The following is an 18,617-nucleotide window of genomic DNA, read 5'->3' as shown; positions in this document are numbered from 1 at the left end:
AAAAAAATTCTACTAGGCGTTTGGTTGAGGAGAATTTTTTTGAATACTAGGAAAATGTAATTAATAGGGAAATGGTTGGAAAATGAGTTTGGTAGGAAAATGTAAAAAAAGTTGTTTGGTTGGAAAAAATTTACCGGGCAAATTAGGTAAGATTTATAAAGTCTATGTTTGATTTGAGGTAAAATATAGATGGGAAATAAGTGGCAATTACGAAAATATCCCTGTTTTTAATTTTTTTTGAATCACCTACCCTTTATCTTTTCTTTTTTTAGTACAAGTTCGTACCAATTCAAGAGTAACATTTTTTGCCCCAATACAGCCTCAACAAAAGCAATCAAATGGGCAAAAACTGGGACCAATTCAAGAGCAACCACAAATGTATCCAAATGGAAATCATAGGTTCGTACCAATTCAGTAGCAGCAATAAGAACAACTAAGGAACTCAAATGGGAAATAAAAAGGGGTTTGTTGTATTTACCAACCCCTCTAATATGTCATTTACTTCAGAAATAAAAGGGGTTTGCTATAATAGTGATTATCAGAAATAAAGCCTCCATTGATGCAACTGAGTTTGAGTTTCATTACCTCTACCTCACAACTGAAATCAAGTGTTCACTGATGCTTTGGTTTGGGTTACAAATGAGATAGACGAAGAGTGTGCTATTTGCCACATGCAAAACCAAGACCTCATTCGCCGTTTCAAGATCCATTCTGCTACCCACAAATTGCAAATGACCTTTCCCACAGACGTACTCGGGTCTCACTTTCACGCATAACAGAGGGTATTTTTGGCAGTGAAACGCTTCTCTTTCTCCCATTTGCATAGGGAACTTGAAATACCACACTGCAGAAGGTCTTTCTCAACAGTGTTTTCCCCCATTTTTACACACAAATGCAAACGGTTGGGCAACACGGATGCATGGGGAAAATTTTCAAAAACTTCAACCAAACAAGGAAGTCCAAAAAAGCCACACTCAGATGCATAAGTAAATTCTACAAAAACCTGAACTAAACGCCCCCCTAAGAAAATCATTTACCTATACATTATCAATTGTGTGAAAATTTTCATTAAAAACACTGTGACAGAAACTCACATTGTAGGTGGTATTTTGTGTTTACCCGGTGAAGTAAAAAAACAAGCGGGAATTATTTGTCAAAAATGACCCTCATATTTTAGTGAAGGTTAATTTTTTTTTTTTTTTTACAGATCCAAAAATTAAAATGCCCTCTTTCATAATTTACATCCATGATTCCACCAATATTTTATCTTCAATTAAATATAGATTCAGAAAATTTAACTCAATTTCTTCGATAATATTTCAGCCTATCAAACAAATTTTTTTAGAGTAAATACTCTTTTCGGTCCTCAGCAAATTCTACGATCTCGTTTTAGTCCTTAGCAAATAAAAGGCTATTCGTGGTCCCTAAGAAATTCAAAGTGAATCTATTTTAGTCCTTTTGAGAGACTAATGTGAATTTTTTTGAATTTGTGAGAGACCACGATTTCAACTAAATGGATCCATTTTAAATTTCTTAGAAATCACGAATAGTCTTTATATTTGCTAGGGACTAAAGCAGACATCATAAAATTTGTTAAAGACCAAAAATAATATTTACTCTTTTTTTTTACTTTCCTACCAAATTTATTTTTTCATCATATATCTAATAATTATATTTCCCTGATACGCAAACGCCCCTTTATTTGATAAGATGACCAACCGTTTGAATTAAGGAAACAAAACGAAGCGTTTATGGCGGTCTTACTTGAACCAGAATAATCGTTGCTTTTCAATTCCAATTCCAATCCATAATCTGAGCAGAAAACCGAAGCAGTTCAAAAAATGGCATCGAATTCAAGTCAAAATCCCACTCCTTCTTGGTTTACGCCCAAAAGGTGCTTCTTCACCTTCGTTGTAGTTTCTCAGAAACCTAGTTTTGCATTTCATTGGTTCTGTGCCTTATATCTTTGTTCTTGGTGTTTAATTGAAGTGTATATATATATATATATTTTGCGAAGGAAAGGAAAGGCTAATGTAGTAAGATATATCTCGTCTCGTGGTTTCAGGCTTCTTATAGTATTTTGTGTCATTAATTTGATAAACTATGTGGATCGAGGAGCTATAGCTAGCAATGGTGTAAATGGAAGTCTTGCAACTTGCACTGACTCTGGTATTTGTACTGCTGGTAGTGGAATCCAGTAAGCTAAGCTTTATTTTCTTAACCTTTCATTATCCTATCCTATCTCTCACTGCCAAACCCCTGTTATTGTTATTATTATAATTCTCTCATGGTAGCGTGGGTTTTCACATTTCAGAGGGGATTTTAACTTGAACAATTTTCAAGATGGAGTTCTGTCATCTGCATTTATGGTTGGGCTTCTAATCGCTTCTCCAATATTCGCTTCTCTGGCCAAAAGGTGAATTGCTTCATGTTGCATGAGCTGCTGCCTGCTTTTGGCAATGTTCATATTTTTGGATTAGCTTTGACATCAAAATGATAGGTTGCTTTTACTTTCTATGATGTAGAGGATGATATATATAGATATTACTTATGTATAATTTAATGTTAGGTGAGGGCTCTGTAGTCAAGTCAACGGCAGGTGTCCTTCGAGCCACCAAAATGAAAATACCATAAGAAGATCCTTGATATACCTGGGGTTGTTTTTAGGACTCAATATGTGGTCAAATTCTTGAGTCTCTTGATCCAGTTCTACAATACAAATTTAATGTTAGCTATGCTTAATTATTTCACTTCGGACAATATCATAAGACCTTCTCTTACAGGTGGGATTTGTGAGGAATTGATCATCTCAAAAGCTTAAGTTATTAGGTGTAAGCTTAAGATATGTTTGCATGGATCAATCATAGGTTTCTGGGGCTCCAATATCACGTTTAGGAACCAATCATCCCAAAATCTTAAGATGTTAGAGCTTAGAGGGGCAGGCCAAGAATATTTTTGTCTCTGGCAATAGGGAAAGAAAGGAAAAACTGTGTGTTTTCAGGGTACAAAATTCAAAATCCTGAAGTTCTCACTGCTAAGAGTCTAAGGTCTACACATGGATTACACATGTTCTCATTTCCTGCTTTTTTGGAATTCATATCAGTGAATAACAAGCCTGTCCATGGATTACATGGTTCAACTCCTCCCGGACCATGTACAGCACTACAGAAATTTCGCTTTCTCCTTACTTCCAGTTTGGTTAATGTAATCATATAGGCGTCAGAATTCTAAAAACGAGTAACTGTTCCTGCACTTTAACCGCAATTTCCAGTTATTATAAATAAATACACATTTTTTGTCCTTCTATGGTTTATCTAATCTTTAAGGAAATAGAAAGTCATTTTTTTGGTTTCTTATTGTTCCTGTGTTGATTTCACGTTACCCTACCATCATATCGTTTGGGTTTATTTGATCAAATGTGATCCAATATTTTTCATCGTGGAAATCTAAACAGCGAAGGGGAATGAAATGACATCCGCTTTCAGCATGTTACTGTGCATGAATGTATTACATTTTTATTACAAAATGATATTAGAGAAACACATAATTGGGAAACTGATAATTTGATTCATACATTCTTCTGAAAGGATTAGGTATCTTAGAGCTGGTAAATATTTGCAACCTCCATGTTGCCCCGTTGATTGAATGATGATCTAATGCATTATCATGTTTGCAGTCACAATCCATTTCGGCTTATTGGTGTTGGATTGTCTGTTTGGACATTTGCGATAGCTGGATGTGGTATTTCGTTTGATTTTTGGTCTATTGCAATATGCCGAATGTAAGGGAATATTCCAGTGCTTTCAACTTTTCAAGGTCTTAATAATTCACCATTTTCTCATGCTATATGTTGAGTGTTGACATTTGTTTCACAGGCTAGTTGGTGTAGGTGAGGCTTCCTTCATAAGTCTGGCAGCACCATTCATAGATGACAATGCTCCTGTTGCACAGGTTTGACTTATTTCTCTATTCTCCGTCATAACTAGTTGAAACTGTTTCTCCATGAGTGCAGAGTTGCAGCTTTATTGTGTTTTTATTGTGACAGAAAACAGTATGGCTTGCTACATTTTACATGTGTATACCAGCTGGGACTGCTCTGGGCTATGTTTATGGTGGATTTGTAAGATTGCTTACCTGTATAATCTAGCTATTTTAAGATGGTTTTTCTTGTTTCTTTTCTGTAATGGTGTGAAGTAATTGTGTTTTTCTGTCATGAACGCGTAGAATGTGATTATACCTGTTAATTGTGTCGTGTCATTTCCTTGGACTTCTATATATTTAAGTCTAGTCTTAGGAATTGCTGGAAATGGTTGAGGTTTTTTCTTTTTGGGATAAAAGAAAAATTCATTGAGATAAAAGGAAAGATTACAGAGAAAATGGAGGATAAGAGTCTGTGTTAACACCAGCCTAACTGCTTTTAGACATATTAATATTAAATCTAGAAGAAAGTTCAAAAAGCTGAAATAGAGAGAGCATTCAGAAACTTTCCTAATCCTTTTCTGAAAACAAAATAGTGTGATTAGCAAACTGCCAATGACAAGATAACTCTAGTAGTTACAGATATGGTTTATAGATGCTGTCGTAAAATTGAGATTATATATAGTAGTAATAGTATACACAAGTGTAGTTAAGCTGAGCACTAATTTTCTCAGGTTCATCTTGTTTAAAACTAGAGAAAAGGACAGAGCTGGAACCATTGCAAAAAAAGTTGGATTATGAAGGATTAACTATATTTGACGCAGTTCTGCAGGAGGTCTAGAATGTACATTAGCCATATTATTAAATTAATTAGCCACATTTTTAGAAGAAACTACTTTATATTGTTTTACCCTTGTATAAGCTACTTGCAAGCTTAATGCTCGTGCTCTGATCGTATATTATTCCATAAGTGGGCTCGTGTATATGGTCAATGTTACTATATCTTGAACATTGTTCAGTATTAAATTGAGTCATCATCAAATTTTCAAATAACATGTAGGTTGGAAGCCAATATAACTGGCGTGTTGCATTTTGGGGCGAGGCAATTTTAATGCTTCCTTTTCCGATTATGGGTTTTGTAATAAAGCCTCTGCAGTTGAAAGGTAACTATTTTCTTCTATTTGATGTGTTTCACAGTGCCCTTAATTTATCTAATCCTTGTCATGCTATTTGATTTTTAACCATAGGTTTTGCTCCAATGGAATCCAAACAGACTCTAACATCCACCGAAACAAATGTTTCAGAAAATGGAGGTATATCGTAATCTTTTGTCTATTACTTTGGTAACTTATTTTCTATATTTTTTTTTGGTAACTTTTCGAAATTTATAGGGGACAAAGAAATTTATCTTCCAATATTATTTTCATAATATCACCAAGCTTGAGAGAAATTTCAAAGGCAGGACAATTTTCGTAAAGAGTAAGAAAATTTGAAAAAAAGTTGTACTATTAATGAAGCGCAGAGAATAGGACGTGTCTTGTTCACATAAAAATAAATAAATATCTTACATTTTTACAGGTAGGTATATGTATTGAAAAGAAGTTTTTGTATATTGATATTGAATAAATTACATGAGTGAGTATTTATACAAGAAAGAATCGCTAAGAATGACTAAGCGATGACTAATCAATCCTATCACAATCCTAATCACAATCAATTCTAATCAATCACAATTAATCCTAATCAATCATAATCAATCCTAATCAATCATAATCAATCCTAATTAATAGGAAATAAAAACGGAAACATGTTTGAATTCTAATTTTCTACACTCCCCCTCAAGTTGGGAGGTAAATATTGATCATTCCCAACTTGCCAATCAAGTCTTCGAATGCTGGACGGTGTAGGCCCTTGGTAAGGACATCTGCCGTTTGCTCTTTGGTTGGAACATATATCAAATGCACACTTCCATCATCTAATTTTTCTTTGATGAAGTGACGATCAACTTCCACGTGCTTTGTTCGATCATGATGCACAGGATTTTGAGCAATGCTAACAGCTGCCTTGTTGTCACAATATAGTTTTATTGGTAGGGAATATGAAATCTTCAACTCTTGAAGAAGTCTTCTCAACCAGATTCCTTCACAAACTCCATGAGCTAAAGCTCGAAATTCTGCTTCAGCACTACTTCTTGCAACCACTGTTTGCTTTTTGCTTCTCCAAGTAACAAGATTTCCCCACACATAGGTGCAATAGCCTGAGGTAGATCTTCTGTCTACTGATGAGCCTGCCCAATCTGCATCAGTGTAGATTTCAATTGTCCTTTTATACCCCTTTTTAAAGAATAATCCTCTTCCTGGAGTATTCTTGAGGTATCTAAGCACCCTATAACTGCACTAAGATGCTTCTCCTTGGGTGAGTGCATGAATTGACTAATCATACTCACCGCAAAGGCAATGTCAGGACGCGTATGAGATAAGTAGATTAGTTTACCAACCAATCGCTGATATTGTTCTTTATCCACCTCATTCCCATCTTCAATACCTAACTTGGTATTAGGTTCCACAGGTGTCTCAGCAGGTTTACACCCTAACATTCCTGTTTCCAACAAAAGATCTAGAACATATTTCTTTTGTGTTAGAGTGATGCCTGTTTTGCTCCTAGCAACTTCCATACCAAGGAAATATTTGAGAGTGCCAAGGTCTTTGAGTTCAAATTGAGCTGCTAGAAATTTCTTCAAGGTGTTCAATTCCTCAATATCATCACCTGTAAGAATTATATCATCTACATATACAATAAGAATAGCAATTTTACCATCCTTAGAGTGTTTGTGGAAGAGAGTATGATCAGTCTGTGCTTGAATGAAGCCTCTTCTTTTGACTGCTTGTGTGAATTTGTCGAACCATTCTCTGGGAGACTGTTTCAATCCATATAGAGACTTTTTTAGTTTACACACTGATTCATTTCCCCTTTCAAAACCAGGTGGAGGATCCATATAGACTTCTTCATGTAAGTCACCATTTAGGAATGCATTCTTCACATCTAACTGTTGCAGAGGCCAATCTAGATTGGCAGCAAGAGATAAGAGAACTCGGATGGTATTGACTTTAGCAACCGGAGCAAAAGTCTCATGATAATCTATCCCATGAGTCTGAGTGAAACCCTTTGCAACCAATCTTGCCTTGTATCTGTTGATGCTATTATCTGCATTGAATTTTATTGTAAACACCCATTTGCATCCTACTGCCTTTTTTCCTTTGGGTAGGGTCACTATCTCCCAAGTTCCATTTCTTTCTAAAGCATTCATTTCTTCAAAGACAGCATCCCTCCATTTTTTATCATTGAGAGCCTCATGTATATTTCTCGGTATCTTTGTACTATCCAACATAATATTGAAAGCACGAAACCCTGGGGACAACTTTCCATATGAAATATGATTAGAAATAGGATGAGTAGTACAAGATCGAGTACCTTTTCTGAGAGCAATGGGCAAGTGTAGATCATTTTCACCATGACACTCAAGTATTGGGGTGCTGGAACTAGAACATGGTTCAGAATCCTGGCAGTGTAGAGGCTCTGGGTTATTCACACTTTGAGGAGGCTTTCGCCTGCTATAAACTTGTCCCCATTTTGAGGAGGCTCCTGATGGTGAGGATTCTGTAGCTCCCCCTGTTTCCAAAAGTAGAGGTAATACTGTGGCATTAATAGGTTCCCATGACTGATCTTCATCTACTCCTATAGACTCCCCCTGAAGAGAAGTCGAGGGGAAGAAAGGGTCATTCTCAGAAAAAGTGACATCCATAGAGACAAAGACCTTACGAAGAGAGGGTGAATAACACTTATAGCCACGTTGAGTAGGAGAATAACCAATAAAGGCACACTGGAGAGACTTAGGATCAAGCTTAGACCGTTGATGGGAGGGAATATGGACAAATACAACACAAACAAATAACTTGAGAGGTAAGGAGGAGACACCTCGGAAGGAAGGAAAGATACGAACAAGACTAGAAAGAGGAGACTGAAATTTCAGAATGCGAGATGGCATTCGATTTATCAGATACGAGGCAGTGAGAACTGCCTCTCCCCAAAGATATTTAGGAACACTCGTGGTAAACATAAGAGCCCGAGCAACTTCAAGGAGATGTCGGTTTTTTCTTTCCGCAACTCCGTTTTGTTGGGGTGTGTCAGGACACGAGCTTTGGTGAAGGATGCCATGTTGGGAAAGATATTCTCCAAGAATAGAGTTAAAATACTCTTTGCCATTATCTGTACGAAGAATTTGTATAGCAACTTGGAATTGGGTTTGAACCATGGCATGAAATTTTTTAAACACGGATGCAGCATCGGACTTATCCTTTAGAAGATACACCCAACAAACTCGAGAATGGTCATCAATGAAGGTAATGAACCATCGAGTACCTGAAATATTTTTAACACGGGCTGGACCCCATATGTCGCTATGAATTAAGGAAAATGGGGAAGAGTCATGGTGAACTTTAGAAGGATAATGAGCACGAGTATGCTTGGCAAGTTGACAAATATCACAAGAAAACAAACTTGGACTTTTATTAATAAATAAGTTTGGCAACAACTTCTGAAGATAAATAAAATTTGGATGGCCTAGCCTACGATGCCACAGCATAACATCATTACATGAATCAAAAGGAAACATAGAGTTTTTTTCTACGAAAACAGCTTCATGAGTCACATCCTCCTCAAAGTAGTAAAGTCCACCATCCTCTCTAGCACTGCCAATCATCCTCTCCGAGTCCTGTTCCTGAAAAACACAACCATGTGGAAAGAATTTAGCAAAGCAATGCAACTCAGAGGTGAGCTTGCTAATGGAAATGAGATTACAAGTCAGAGAAGGAACATAAAGAACTGATGTCAAAGTAATCAGCTCAGAAAGTTTAATGGTTCCGTGTCCCGCAATCTGGGAAAAACTGCCATCGGCGATCTTGACCCGAGAAGGTTCAGAATATGGAGTGTATGAACAAAACAAGCTAAGATTACCTGTCATATGATCAGAGGCTCCAGAATCAAGGATCCAATGATTTTGACTATCAACATGGAAAGTTGTACCTTGCTGGACCACATATTGCTGGACCACATGACTAGTGGCCTTAGGAGGTTGCTCGTGGTAATAAAAAAAGTGTTTTGAGGAAGCCATGAATAAAAAGAGAAGGGTTGACCGTTGATGAAAAATCAAGTTTTGTAAACTTTTGATCTGACCTCTGGAACAGGAAGGGGAGAAGCCGGCGAGAAGGTCTGTGCAAGTCGCGACGGAAAAAAAACGTCTGGAAGGCGGCGCGTGGTGGCGCGTGCAGCGGCTGACGGCGATGGGTCCAGCGGCGGTCGACTCGTCGGATCCTTTTGAGTCGAATGGTCACCTCACTTTTTTGATCGGAGGTCAGTAAACTAGGTTTCTGTGTTGGACAGATTCAAGGCGGTGTTTAGGAGGTGTTTGACGGTGATGGAAGTGTTTGGATGGTTATTTCAGATTTGAATTAGGGTAGGAACGAACCCGCTCTGATACCATATTGAAAAGAAGTTTTTGTATATTGATATTGAATAAATTACATGAGTGAGTATTTATACAAGAAAGAATCGCTAAGAATGACTAAGCGATGACTAATCAATCCTATCACAATCCTAATCACAATCAATTCTAATCAATCACAATTAATCCTAATCAATCATAATCAATCCTAATCAATCATAATCAATCCTAATTAATAGGAAATAAAAACGGAAACATGTTTGAATTCTAATTTTCTACAATATGTATGTATCTATTACACTTCAGGGTAAGCGGAAATCAGAGTTTTGCACTATGTCCGGTTTTTAAGTTAAAAGCTTTGTTGTAATGATTTGGAGGAAAAAAATTGCATGAAATGCCAAAAATGCATTGTTTTTGTAGCAGTTATCTTTTGAACTTGTTAACTTTATCCTATCGTTTTTAAATGCTATTTATCATTTTCAAGGAAGAAGCCATGTTTGAGGCTATCAGTCAAATTAGGATAATTGTACATGTCATATTTTTAGTATTTAGAACTTTTTCGTGCTTCCCACTTCCATTCATAGTTTTGTTTTCCATTTGTATAAAACAATAGCATTTTTCTTGTGGTAGTGCATAATTTCTATACTCAAAAGTTAGAGGTTTTCCTTATAGATGATGACATGCTTGCTGAAGATCAAGCCTTTATCAGTGGATCCAAGTGAGTGGCTCTATTGCCTTTGATTTCTGAATTTCCATGCCCTTTCACTTTTTGCTATTTGTTTTTCAGTTTTGTGATTTGTCTATTTATGTTTCTTGTTTCTAATGCCAAGCGGAAGAAAAGCCAAAATCTAAAATAATGAATTTTTATTATGTATTAAAAAGAGGAAAAGAAAGATAAAGTTAGAGACAGTGAATTACATGACCATGAATTATGTGAATCAGCGAGAGAGTGGACAATGTCCCTTGAAGCAACCAAGATACTTGTTTGTTTAATTAATCTTCTGGGGACAGCTAATATCCTAAAATGGGAATGCTTTCAACTTAGTAATGTCATTGAGTTTATAGTGTCAATAACATAAACTTGAATTTTGAAACAGAGAATGATACAGGTATACTTATAAATTAGAACCATTTCATCCGAAGCATTTATGCCAGTATGACATATTGATAACCTTGTCAGGACTCAGGATAGACTGACAATGATAGTGCGCAGACTAACAGACAGATACAAACCCACACAACCACAAGTGCACGACAGTGACAAACTGGAAAGGGGATTCCTCTCTTGGTGTCTTGTTTCCTTTTCTTAAAAGTCCAATGCTTTGTTTTTTATATAAACTGAAAAGAGAGAAGAAAATTGTCATTTCATACTAGTCACAAATGCCCCCACTTCCATCTACTACTTTTAAGGAACTTTTCTTTTAAACTGTTTTTATCTAATATAATTAAAATTCAGTTTTAATGAGGGCGAGCCTGGAGCAGTGGTAAAACTACTCCTTTGTGACTGAAAGGTCACATGTTCGAATCCAAGAAACAGTCTCTTTGCAAATATCCAAGGGCAAGGTTGCGTACAAGAATTGCCCTCATCCCACCCTCGCTAGTCGGGGTTTAATGGAGAGTGGTTTTATAATTAAAATTCAGTTTTACACTCACATGATGGTGCCCCTTCTAAAGTTCTTGTAAATTCGAGACTCGCTTGATAATGTAGTCAGAATAGAGTGGTGAACTTGTTTGCTTCTCCTGATCCATGAGATGTGCTGAATATTATTTTTCTCCTTAATGATTGTTGACTTATAATTGTCAGGTCAACATCTAAATTGTGGAATCAGTTCACCAGATTCTCAAAAGATATGCAGGAGCTTTTGCATGACCAAGTGTATGTTATAAATGTTCTAGGTACTTCTTTTCCCTACCTGCAGATAATTACTTTTCTCTTATTTGTTTCCTAAACATCCCCGATTAGTTTGAGATAAAGGCGCCCAATTAGTTTGGGATAAAAATGATGTTGATGTTGATCTTTCCTGAACTTGATGTTTGATTATGTATAAAATTGAAACATTATGATAGTAATATACTCATGAAGGTTTATGTAAGGTGGGGATTATGTTCTACCAATGAGGTAATATAACTAACTTTTGGAGGAAGAATAGAATATTGTAGGAGGTTAGCTGAGTATAAGTTGGGAATGTGAAGTGTATGGGGGTATCTTGGATATCTTTGAGAATTATTGGGACCTTTGGGAGAGAAACCTGAGCCTCTCAAATAGCTCAGGAGTTTTATCTTGTTTCTGTCATCTTTTTCCTTTTAAATCCGGTTGGGGTTTTCTAAATTTTGCTTGGTTTATACAAGCTTGTAACTAGTTCCATTTTAATTAATATTTTTGTTGATTTTCTGGGTTGGTTTTCTCTGTTTTCCATTGTCGTATCCTTGGTACCTATCATATTATTATGATAGCTCATGGTTTTATCAACCATAATGCCCGATATATTGAATAAATTCTCATTTTTGAGAATTGACGAATGTATTGTCATGAACTATGTTATTTCTTTCCTTACTTAAGAATTTAATCATCGCCAGGGTATATATCATACAATTTTGTCATTGGAGCTTACTCATACTGGGGGCCGAAGGCAGGATACAGCATTTACCACATGGTATTCTTTTATGTTTCGCTTCAATAATTTTATTGCTGCTGCTTCATATTAAATATTTGGAGAAATAATAAAAAGAGGATCTTAATCTAAATGGTTTTATTGAAGATTTGGTTTTTGATAGAGCCCAATGAGTTGATTATTCCATGTAGTCAACGTTACCTAGTGGGATAAGGCTTGGTTGTTGTTGTTGCTGCTTATTTATTCATATTATTTGTGTGTTACACTTGAAAAGAAAAACTGAAATATTATTACTATTCTTTCTGACTGATCACGTACAAAAGGTTACGATATATATAGAGAGACTAATGGGTCTAAAGGAATTAGCCCAAATCCTAAAAATAAGGAAACAAATAATTATAGATAAGGAAATAAATAATTACATATACTTTCCATATTTACAACAACTGCCTTCACATTAGTACAATTCTGGCTGGTATTACTCTTGGGCCTAGTCCTTTATGCGAATGTGCTTCTTTGACAGTTGTTTTTTGACAGAGTAATGCTGACTTGTTGTTTGGAGGTATTACAATTGTTTGTGGGATTTTGGGGACGTTAGCTGGAGGCTTGATTTTAGACAGGATGACTTCAACAATCTCTAATGCTTTCAAGGTAAACTTGTTGATTTCCATTTACATACACTGTGAAACTGAGTTAAATGACTCGTGAATCGCTTTGTTAGGAATCTTTTTTGACTGGAAAACCTATACTTATAAAGGTGCTGGATTCCTTGGATTCGAAAGATACCTTGACTTAGGTGCAAGAAATCTAGTTTCACCAGTAAGAATCGTATAAATGGTTACAAGGTTGTAACATTCCGTTCTAGAACCGGTTTGTTAATATTAGTTTATGACATTAAGCGCAGTTACAATCACACTGGTTCAATTAGAAACAGAGATAAATTTTTCTTTTTAAAACCTTGCTTATTTCCCTTACAAACAATCCGAATTTAAAATAACCAATTACGTGATTATAACCGTGTGAAGTTGCGGAATAACTAAGACTATGCTTAACATCATAAACTTTCTTTATTAGACCTAATTAGATGGTCCCTATTACTTATTTTAATAGATAATTGTTTTTTCTTAAAACTAGGGTTGGGTGCTTAAGCCCCCTTACTGGGCGCTTAAGCCCCCTCAGGCAGAGGATTTTTAAGTTTCTGTTCAAAGAGCGGGCTTAAGCCCCCTGTGCGCACTTAAGCCTCCATTTTGGGCGCTTAAGTCCCCAGCGACCGAGAATTTTTCCCTGCACAGGTCCTCCAGGGTGCTTAAGCCTCCTTTTCCGGCCGCTTAAGCCCCTTCCACCTGTGCAAAACACAAATTCTTCTATTTTCCTTTATTTTACTTGGGGATTTAACTCCGTCCATTCTCCAACTTCTTGGTACCTAATTGACAAGGGATAGTTAATCATGGCCACACACCATATGGCTCTACATCCCACATGCAATTCACCAACTTATCATTCAACTCAAAATGAGAAAACATGCTTCACATTCCATCAGTGTTACAATGAATCATTTACAACAATATTCTTCAAGATAATTACATGCCAAAGGGCTTGGATACAAAAGGGACATGATCAAAGCTATTAGCCATATACAACGAGGTATTCACCACCACAATGATCATGTACTAAGTCCTCTAAAATACATCATGTGGTCTCAAAATATACATATACATGTGGCAATGTAAATGACATATAGATCTACTATACTCGATGAGATGCAATCCAAAATGATAGGCTATCAACATATGACATCTAGCTCAAATATGATCACTTGCCACCAGAGACTCCTGCAGCATTTGTACCTGAAAGGGGGTCCCCACAACACGGGGTGAGATATACGAATATACCTCAGTAAACCAGGGTTCCTTGGAGCATCTCTCCATCCCATAGTTCACTCACAATATAATAGCAATAACAGTAAATAATGCAGTAAATACATATCCATGTAGTGTGTCAAACATCTCTAGGAGACATCCCTCTAGCTCTCATGTTGTCCTAAGGATACTCAGATGCAAGTAGTCCTGCTGATCAGAGAATCTACCAAGTATGAATTACGCATCGTCATGCGACATACAAAACATAGGAAAACACCATCCTATGCCACACCCAATGCATACACATATGTATAACAAAACATTAAACTACTTTATTGCAATTACGTACACTATCAATAACCACAACCCCTTCAGGGCCTGGTGGAACAATAAAAAGGTCAATTCCCAAGGTCCGAAGGCTTTCCTCAATGCTTCCAATTCAACTTTTGTTCACCAACAAGTTTGCAACCAATCAAACTTTGAATTCAAGCTACAATCTTACAAAATACACACCTACACAAAAGGTGTCACACAATCAATCAATACAAGTTAATGAATATCAACATATTCATCAACAATACAACAATTCCATCCACAACTTGGCATGAACTTACCTATTCAAGTAGGCTATTCAAGCTCCATATCTTCCACCAATGGTTGGTCACTCAAGGATGGTTCACTTGGCTCAATCCTAGCATTACAAGGGACCCAATCAAACATCAACCAACCAATGGCTCAACAATGCAAGAAACTCAACATTTCAAGCATGAATTTTTCCAAAATATTGAACATAACTAAATGACAATCTAAACCCATTTCTACCTTTTATTTATCATTCCTAACAATATTTGTAAAGGGATTTAACTTCAATCACCCTCTAACATACTCCACTATTCATGCATTTTTCCTAAATCAAAACCCTAATGTACATATCTTCCAAAATGGCAACAAGGGTTGGAGTTTTTACCATAAATACAACCCCAAGAGTGTAAGGAAGAGGCACCAAGCTCAAGGAATCAAGACTTCACCTCTAGCTCCACAATCTCCAAATTTTCGCCCCACACACTAGCCAAAATCTCTCTCCACAATGGTTCCCAACTATAAAGGAGTGGTGGGTTTTGAGGAGGAAGGAATTTGACACAAATTTGCTTTTGGAATGGATTGAATTGGTTGAGAGATGTAGAAGCTAGGGTTTGGAGCTTTTCCAACAATGGTTTCCTCTCACTCTCTATCCGTCGAAGAAGAAGAAGAAAATAGGGGAAGGGTCTTGTGATTTTTACACTTAACATAGTTAAGTTACTTTCACCGGGTAAAAGCTTATCTATCTATTTAACTCCGTTCTCTTTCAAACTTTACCCAAAGGTCTAGAATATTTTTCTAGGAATATTTCTACTTTTACTTTTACATTTTGGATAATTTTGCCTACACCTATTTTTACTTCAAAAATCTCACTGACTGCACTTTTTACCTCAAAAGTGACCCTAATTTATTTAATTAGGCCTTTTACTTAGTTCAACCCATTTATGCATGCTTAATTACTTGTAATTAATTAAATCTTATGGTGAGAGATATTATAAAGGCCACTAACTAAATATAGGTGGAAAATACTTTAGCATCTCAGATAATACATGATTTCCCGAATTTCATGTCAACAGTTCTAGCATTTTTTTACCTTGTACGTGAGTTTCTGTCAACCACTTTGCATAGACACAAACATGTGTAATATGTTCATTAATTTTTTTTTTATAAAAACAGGAACACAAATCCCTAGTAAATTTTTATTCCTTTATTTTTTGTCTGTAGAAGTTCCAAGTTTCTATAACTGTTTTAACATTTATAATTATTGATCTGTTCTCGAGACCTTAATTCTATTTTATATAGAAACGGTTAAGAATTTCGTGATTTTGTATATTCCAGTCTTCTTTCCCTTGAAGTACCTTTGTCTTGAATTTTGCTCTGTTCCATTTTTGTTGAGTTTTTATGGTATTTATTTACTTCTCTTCTTCTCTGGGTTCCCATGTTACCATTGCAGCTTCTTTCTGGAGCAACATTTCTAGGTGCAATCTTCTGCTTGATTGCGTTCATTTTCAGGAGCTTGTCTGGTTTCATAGTCCTCTTCAGTATGGGTGAACTGCTGATTTTTGCCACACAGGTACTTCTATGAATCATTTGAAGGATTAAAATCTTTATCTCTTAAAGTGTTGACCTATTTTTTTTACTTGTATAACAGTTTCAATCTATTGGTTTTGTATTGTATTAGCTGTTGTACATTCAGATGCTTAGTTATTTCATCTTTTTCTGTACCGCTGCTCGTGCATAAGAACTTGATAATTAGATTACGTATGGTAATCTAGTCTCAAATATCTGTGCCTCCTTTTCTCTTCTTGGATGAATTTACTTACAATCCCCTTACCTTGCACGGCGGAAACAACCCTGTACATTCTGTTTTGTAGGTAGTTCTTGCCTCGAAGGGCCCTTAGCCTTAATTTGGATTTAATTATGCTCTTAACCGATGGACTAATCCTTGGATACTTCTGTTGGCTCTTTTTTTGGTTGATGATATAGTATTACTTTTGCAGGCTCCTGTAAATTATGTTTCTCTCCGTTGTGTAAAACCAAGTTTGAGGCCGTTGTCTATGGCAATATCTACTGTTTCCATCCATATCTTTGGGGATGTGCCTTCCTCACCACTTGTTGGGGTCCTGCAGGTTAAACCTAAGATTTTCCTGATATTATAGCTGTGTTTTGGTTACTTTTATGAATGGATATTATAGACAATAATCAGTTAACATCAATTTTATTAGATGATGATTTTCACCTAAAGTGTAGTGCTCTAGTGAAGTTCATCTTACCCACTATGGCCTTTTTTTTACTATGCTGGGTATGATCTGTAGTAAAATTTAAGTTTTACTTCTTCTTTTGACACTTGTATTCTCAATCACATGAAAGTTGTAGGATAATTGTTAAACCTGGTTTATTTTCTTGTAACACTGTTCTCTCTGTCTCTTTCTCTACGTATCTCTCCGGTTGGTGTAAAGGGGCTTCAAGTCTTACTTTGTTAGAAGACAACTAGTACTATGCCACTTGAATGTCTATTGCAAAGATGTTGGAAAAAATAGTAACAGGAACCACACTTATTTCTGTTTTGCAATTTGATGTGGCCATTGTCAAGATTTGCTGACTTGACGTTCTTGGCATATTCAGCCTTTTGCAAGTATTTGTTGTTCAATTTTAAGCATTATTTTGACTCTAACCAACTTGGTTTTCCTGCACAGGATCATATTAACGATTGGAGGAAAACAGCACTTTGTCTAACATCCGTTTTCTTTCTTGCTGCTGCAATATGGTTCATGGGTAAGTGGCATGCAGCTTCAGTAATAATTTGATGTTCTTAATTTTACCAGATATTCATTAGGTTAGAATAGTTTAGGGTTAATTGTTTTTTAAGAATGTGCCTGTGAGCTAAATCTTCTGAAACACATGATGAAGAAAATGTCAATGTTGTGCACGTGTTTTCAAATACTTCCACACTTATTTGTCTACTCATCTTTCCTAATTGAAAATTAAACGATAATATTCAGTAGGAGGAGGATGCAATAGAATCTCAACTACAATGACTAGTCCTATCGACTTTCAAGAACCAATTGAAATTTCCTTTTAGCGTTTGGGAAACTATAAATCATCAATGAAAAGAAATGCCAATATGGGCTACTCTATACCTAAAGTGTGAACTTTGTCTTCCAAATTTGATTGGCATGTTGCAGTAGAGATCGAACATGATGTGCAGGCATCTGTAGAAAAATAACCTTAATGAGTGTGAGTGGAGTAGCCAATACCCTTGCTGGATATATAAATTTGCTTGAAAATTTAGGACTGTAAGTTAACCACACCACGCACTATTGCCTGTCACCAAATAACAATTTAACATACTTGTTGGGAAAACTCCTGCTGCTAATTGCATGAAGATAGTTTTTCCATTGAAAGTTAACATTTATTTATAGTTGGGCTATAGTTTATTAATCCTATTAATTCTACAGGGACCTTTTTGAAAAGTGTTGATCTATCTAACGAAGGTGATGAGGACCAATCTGCCACGACTAGAAAAGGGAAAATGAAGCCATTGCTTGAAGGGAGTAGTGATGCTTTCAATCAAGACTAATTTCTCATGCACTTTTAGTACTAATAAGATGCTTACCATTTGCATATGCCATAAGTGTATTATCTTCAAGTCTCCAATTCTTCCTTGAAGAGGGACAAGTCGGCAGCATCTTTACTACAGTCAATCATATAGAAAATGGTGGGTGGCGGCACCGATGTGGTGCTCTTGCAAAAACAATGAGGATACTGTATAATATGTTTGGAGGAATCTGCTGATGGCTTCACCTTTTTATCAGATCGGATGGAACGGGGATGCTGGATCCACTTATCATGATCAAATTGTTGTTCCTTGTAAATTTGTAATTATTGTAATTCTTAAGTCTTGCCATGAAGAAGAAACTGGTAACGGATATTTTATGCTGTTCCACCAAATTTTCTGGAAGATAAGTTGTCAGTATCAAAATGTATATGAATATGTCTTCTCTTTTTTTCCTTGGGCCATGCGGGAGGACGTTTATAGTCCATGATATTCTTAACAGAGCAAATGATTGGAATTATTGTCAGAAAACTAACGCATTTGTTGAAAGTACAAACGGAACCTCTTAATTATCAGTAATCACCTGACTCTTG

At 36.1% G+C, this 18,617-nt stretch overlaps 1 protein-coding gene across 1 annotated transcript; it reads left to right on the top strand.

Annotated features, from left to right (window-relative positions):
- Positions 1–1,722: 1,722 nt before the first annotated feature.
- On the top strand, positions 1,723–18,521 carry LOC133283945 (probable sphingolipid transporter spinster homolog 2). The gene is made up of 16 exons (XM_061480878.1): positions 1,723–1,894; positions 2,066–2,197; positions 2,315–2,416; positions 3,677–3,781; positions 3,876–3,951; positions 4,046–4,120; positions 4,979–5,081; positions 5,166–5,231; positions 10,091–10,136; positions 11,223–11,314; positions 11,996–12,072; positions 12,568–12,681; positions 15,922–16,041; positions 16,469–16,597; positions 17,165–17,243; positions 17,927–18,521. Exons 1-16 carry the CDS (start codon positions 1,842–1,844, stop codon positions 18,046–18,048), a joined length of 1,491 nt encoding a protein of 496 aa, XP_061336862.1. The 5' UTR covers positions 1,723–1,841; the 3' UTR covers positions 18,049–18,521.
- The last annotated feature ends 96 nt before the right edge of the window (positions 18,522–18,617 follow it).

The sequence above is a fragment of the Gastrolobium bilobum genome, unplaced genomic scaffold (assembly GCF_033153095.1).
Source record: "Gastrolobium bilobum isolate Gb01-03AN ecotype WA unplaced genomic scaffold, APGP_CSIRO_Gbil_v1 utg1266, whole genome shotgun sequence".
Classification (NCBI taxonomy): domain Eukaryota; kingdom Viridiplantae; phylum Streptophyta; class Magnoliopsida; order Fabales; family Fabaceae; genus Gastrolobium; species Gastrolobium bilobum.
Note: the sequence above shows the minus strand (reverse complement) of the source record. Positions and strands in the feature narration are given on the sequence as shown.